The 4,632-nt window shown below is 67.6% G+C and overlaps 1 protein-coding gene across 5 annotated transcripts in view; it reads left to right on the top strand.

Annotated features, from left to right (window-relative positions):
* Positions 1-4,632, top strand: part of USP36 (ubiquitin specific peptidase 36) — a 30,782-nt gene that overhangs the window by 24,641 nt on the left and 1,509 nt on the right. For 4 of the 5 annotated variants that reach the window (XM_029927212.1, XM_029927211.1, XM_029927210.1 and 1 more), the window contains exons 16-19: positions 1,511-2,041; positions 2,446-2,657; positions 4,017-4,118; positions 4,497-4,612. In XM_029927212.1, coding sequence (XP_029783072.1) covers positions 1,511-2,041; positions 2,446-2,657; positions 4,017-4,118; positions 4,497-4,612 — 961 coding nt within the window. The remainder of the gene's footprint in view (positions 1-1,510; positions 2,042-2,445; positions 2,658-4,016; positions 4,119-4,496; positions 4,613-4,632) is intronic. The other variant, XR_003904390.1, reaches the window with a different exon arrangement.

The raw sequence follows: 4,632 nt of genomic DNA, 5'->3' as shown, positions 1-4,632 counted from the left end.
TTGGCGTGGGCCAGGCTGGCGAAGACGCCGCGCCGGGCCTCCGGTGGTGCGGGACGGGTGCAGGGCGCACCCTGCCCCGGCCTCTCCCTCTTCTCTCGGCTTCCATCTGGCAAAGGAGCCTCGGCTGGTCGGCGGCCGCCTGGTCTCTGCCCCCTGGGGTTTTTTCTTCTACTCCTGTCCCCGTTTCCCGTCTCTCTGCCGTGTGCGCGTGGTGACGCTGATGTGCCCTGTGGTCCCTCCCCAGCCTCGTGACAGGACCACACAGGAAAAGAGGAAGGCAGGAGTCCCAGGAGGATCCTGCGTGGACTTGGTCCCGTGATCCCATCGAGGGGTGTCTTCTTGCTGCCAGTGTGGTTTTGCATATCCCACCAGTGCCCCCCGCCTCCGGAGTGGGCCCCCTGGGCGGTCCGTGGGCACTGGCCTCCGGAGCTCCCGGCGGGCGCCCAGAGCAGGCGGTGGTGGGGTTCTCGGGAGGTTTCTTCAGGCTCTGGGCAGACGCGCCTCCTGGGGTTCTGCTGTCCCTCAGGGTGTCGGGGGGTAGAAGGCTGCGCTGCTGATGCCAGGTCGCCCGGCAGCTGTGACGTGGCCCTCAGGTGCTAGGGAGGGAGGAAGGAAGCAGGCCGAGGTCAGGAGGTGGTACTGGGAGTTTGGTGTTGGCCGTGAGTGCCGATGTGTCCTCCCCACAGTCCCGCTGCCCCAGGGAGGGTGCGGTCAGCTGGCATGTTCCTACCACCCAGCCCCTCCCGCCCTGATGCCCCGCTGGGCCCCGTGTGGCATTTTTGCAGCGGGCAGGTCCTCAGACGTGGAAGGTGTTGCTGCATATTTCCTCTCCTTTCTTTGACGTGCATCTTTTTTTTGTAACGTTTGCTGGAGAGCACAGTACCCAGCATAGTGGTCCACCCTGTGCGGCGTCAGCCTGTCCTGTTTGCCGCCGTGAGCCTTGGAGGCAGGCTCTGTCGTCCCTCGGTCCCGAGTGAGAGCAGTGAGGCCTGGCGAGGTTCGCTCTCCCCGGGCCCCGTGGCCGGCGGGAGGCGGGCCAGAGTCCCGCCTGAGGCAGCCCTGGCCCCGTCTAGCTGTGGGAGCGCTGTGAGGGCGTTTCCCCTGGTCCCCCCAGTCCCTGGATCGACCCTCCTGCCGCCCGGCCCGTGGGCCTGCCCTGGCCCTTCCTACGCGGCTGGCGTCTTGGGCGTGGACACCGCGGGCTCGTGGGGGGCCTTCTCCCCACGCCTGTGTTGGAAACTCACGACGGGAGTTTGCAAATATACATTGAACCATCTGGTGACAGGGACTAAAAGACGTTACGGTTTTTATGAACTTTGATTTTGAGTAAATTTGCTTCTTATCGCGAGTCTTTAACTTACCACCTACGACGACCGTACGTCTGAGATTGACAGCGGGGCACAGCCGCTGAAGCTGTCACCTGAGCGGGATGGGGGGGGCGGGGGGCGGGCAGGACGGGCCTGTCTGCGCCGGAGCAGCGTGTCCTCACAGGGCGCTCTCCCGCCCCCAGACCAGCCAGCCGTCCGAAGCTCCCCGCCGGCCCCTGCTCCGCGTCTCTGTCCAGTAGCCCCCGGCCCCTTGGGACGTCAGATCCACCGAGCTGCTCCTCCACGTCTGCCCCCCTGCCTCAGGTCAACGGGGGCTCCCGGGCCCCTTCACACCAGCTGCCGGAGGCCAGCAAGCCCCCCCAGAGCCTCTGTAAGAAGAGAAAGAAGATCCGCAGGGGAGAGACCCAGGGGCAGGGCTCAGAGACGTGTGCTGCCGAGGCGGCGCCTCCCGGGAGGAGGCGGAAAAAGAGGAGGAAGCGCACGGAGGCCCCGGACGCCTCCCCGCGGCAGGAGGGCCAGGGGCAGGGGCCGAGCAGGAAGGAGGGCCGGGCAGAGGTGCCTGTCGACAGCCTGGAGGAGGAGGACGGCCGGCAGCAGCAGAACGGCCAGTGCCTGGCGGACGGCCACCCCACAAGCAGCAGGAAGAGGAGACGGAAGGGAGCGGAGGGCCTCGGGGCCGAAGACTGCGTCCGGCAGGCCCCGCCGTGGCACAGGTGAGCGCGGGGCGCCGCCTCTGCCCACGGCACGGTGCGTCCCCTCTGCGTGTGGTCTGGAAGCCCCAGTGCACCAACCAGGCTTCTCAGATGTGGCCGGGGCGGTGACGGGTGGCACCGGGCGTGCAGCTGGGCGAGAGCCCCCAGGTCCGCGGCGCAGCTGCCTCGTCGTCCGGCCTGGGCCGCTTGCCCAGCTCCGATGCAGCTGTGGGCTGCTCTCCCTCACTGTGGCCTTGGACGGCCTGCGCGCCTCGTCCTGTTCACGTCCAGGGTGAGGGGGGCTGCTCAGGGGTCTCTTTTGTGGGGTTTGAGGCATCTGCCATTTGGGAGTTCGGGGTGTTTGGACCTGAACCCCCACGTGCACCCTCCGTTTGCTCTGAGCTGACTGTTGACTGGCTTCCCAGGAGCAGCTCCCTCTCGGACGTCACCGGGTCAGAGGCCAGTACAGCGTCTCCACGGAAAAAGAAAAAGAGAAAAAGACAGCAGGAGTCACCACAGGGAGTACAGGAGAACGAGCAGCCCGGGGCCTGCAGGGGCGAGGGGCGGAGGGGCCCCGCCGTCCCTGGGAGCCAGGCCTCACCGGCCGTGAACGGCAGGCGTCCCGGGGACCCAGCAGGTAATCACTGCGGGGAGGGGGAGCCGGCGGCACGGTACCCGGGAGGGGGCTGGGCACAGGCCTGCTCTGCGCCTCGGGGCAGGCGCAGTGCAGGGGAAGACCTCTTACCCTGCCCTGTCCCCGGGGGTCACTGCGTCCCTATGCGGCGAAGCACCCGCCGTAACTGCCCTGGAGGAGGCAGCGGTGCTCCTGCGCTTCTCCACGCGCCCTGGATCCGAGGCGCTTCCTGCCTGGACTTTCCGTTGGGATGAGCCCCGGGCCGTCCAGCCTGGAGTTCTTCTGTGACTCTGGAGTGTGGAGCTGTGGCCTGTGCTCATGCTCGGCCTTTTCTGAAGGCCGTGTGGCCTCTCGCTGCTGGGGCTCCAGAACTCTGGCTGTCCCCGGGCCTTAACGGCCTGAGGCCAAGTGACTTCTCAGAGCGGGGTGCTCCCGACACAGTGTGTCCGCTAAGTGCAGGACACAGAAGGTCACCGCTGCTTGGGAGGGGACTCCCTGAGCTCTGTTCTGCCTCGTGCGGATCCACTTGCGTTCGTGCCTCTGGGGGGTGGGGGGCTGCTGGGGAGCGCGGCGTATTTGTCCAGCCCCCGAGAAACGGATTTGTGACTGAACGCCAACTACGATGGGAAGCGCTACCGCGAGGCCATGATGAAAAGTGTGCTGGGAAGCGGGGTGCACCCAGGCGGCCGCAGAGCAGGCCGGGAGCGGTCGCAGACCCGGGGCTTCTGTGTTCACACACTGACCATGTGGGGCAGGCGCTGGGGCTGTGGGGGCCCGGTCCCTCCTCCGTTGGCTTGCCATCCCGAATGTCACATGCATGGGTGCCGCGAGCAGGTCACTAACAGCCCGGAGATGGGGAGAGCCCTGTGGCTTGTGCTCGGGACACTGAGCCCAGAGGTCGTGGGGTCATTGACAAATGGGAGGCCAGGAGAGCGAGGTCCGCCTCGTGTTGAGGGAGGGATTCGTTCTGGCAGTGGTGGCCCGAGGCAGGGGCCAGGCAGAAGTCACTTCTAGAAGCCTGAGCAGGGCGGGCAGAGCTGCCACCACCCGGCTGTCCTTGGTGGCCTGGTGGCCCGGATGGGCCGGGACAGGGCCGGGAGAGGTTCCGCCTCCCCAACCCCCCCCCCCCCAGCCGAGGGTGAGGCGATGGTAGTGCTTTGTCCTCCCTCCTGTTCCGCCTCTTTCCCGGAGGAGGGCGGCTCCTCATCTCCACCCCGAGCACTTTCTCGCCCCCCTCGCACTGCTGGTTACCATTTTCTGTTCTGTTTTGGGGGGTTGGGTTTTTAGTCTGCCCCAAGAGCTGAGGTGCACAGTGGTGAAGTCCCTCGTTGGAGGTGAACGTGGGTGTCCGTCCGATTGCAGGGCAGGCGCAGACCCCCCTGGTGTCCCAGGGCCGCGACGGGGAGGCCGACGTGCTCCGGGAGCTGCTGGAGTTCTCCTCGGACAAGGCCTACGGGAGGAGAGGTACCGCCTTAGGTCACGGGGGCTCCGGGGTCTGACCCTGGGACGCGGGGATGCTGGGCTCCCAGGACGGGGCCTGGGGCGGGGAGAGCAGGCCCTGTGCCTCTGGGCGGTGCTGGCTGGGCGGGGGGCGGGAGGGACGGCGACACGCAGCACCCGAGACCTCTCCCGGAGCCACGGGTGCGGGTTTGAAAGGGACTGAGCGTGCGGGCTGGCGACACGGAGCCGCTGACGTCCCGCGCTGCAGGCCCCTCGGCCCTCCCTCGTCCTCTGCGTGCCCCTTTCGCTGGAAGGTGGCCCTCGAGCGTCCGAGCGTGTCGGGGCAGGCCCGTCCGGTCGCCCCGTTCTGGAAGCCGGTGCACAGAGGCGTCTGTTTTGCAGTGTTGACCTGGGACGGCGCGGAGTCGGCCGTCAGTCGGGACGCCATCCAGGACAGCGTGTGGGCCCGCGCGGCCACGGTGGTCGACGCCTGGGACCGGGAGCTGGATCGAGGGAGGGTACGGGCGGCGTCGCGGGG

Source organism: Suricata suricatta, chromosome 17 (genome assembly GCF_006229205.1).
Source record: "Suricata suricatta isolate VVHF042 chromosome 17, meerkat_22Aug2017_6uvM2_HiC, whole genome shotgun sequence".
In the NCBI taxonomy this organism is placed as follows: domain Eukaryota; kingdom Metazoa; phylum Chordata; class Mammalia; order Carnivora; family Herpestidae; genus Suricata; species Suricata suricatta.
Note: the sequence above shows the minus strand (reverse complement) of the source record. Positions and strands in the feature narration are given on the sequence as shown.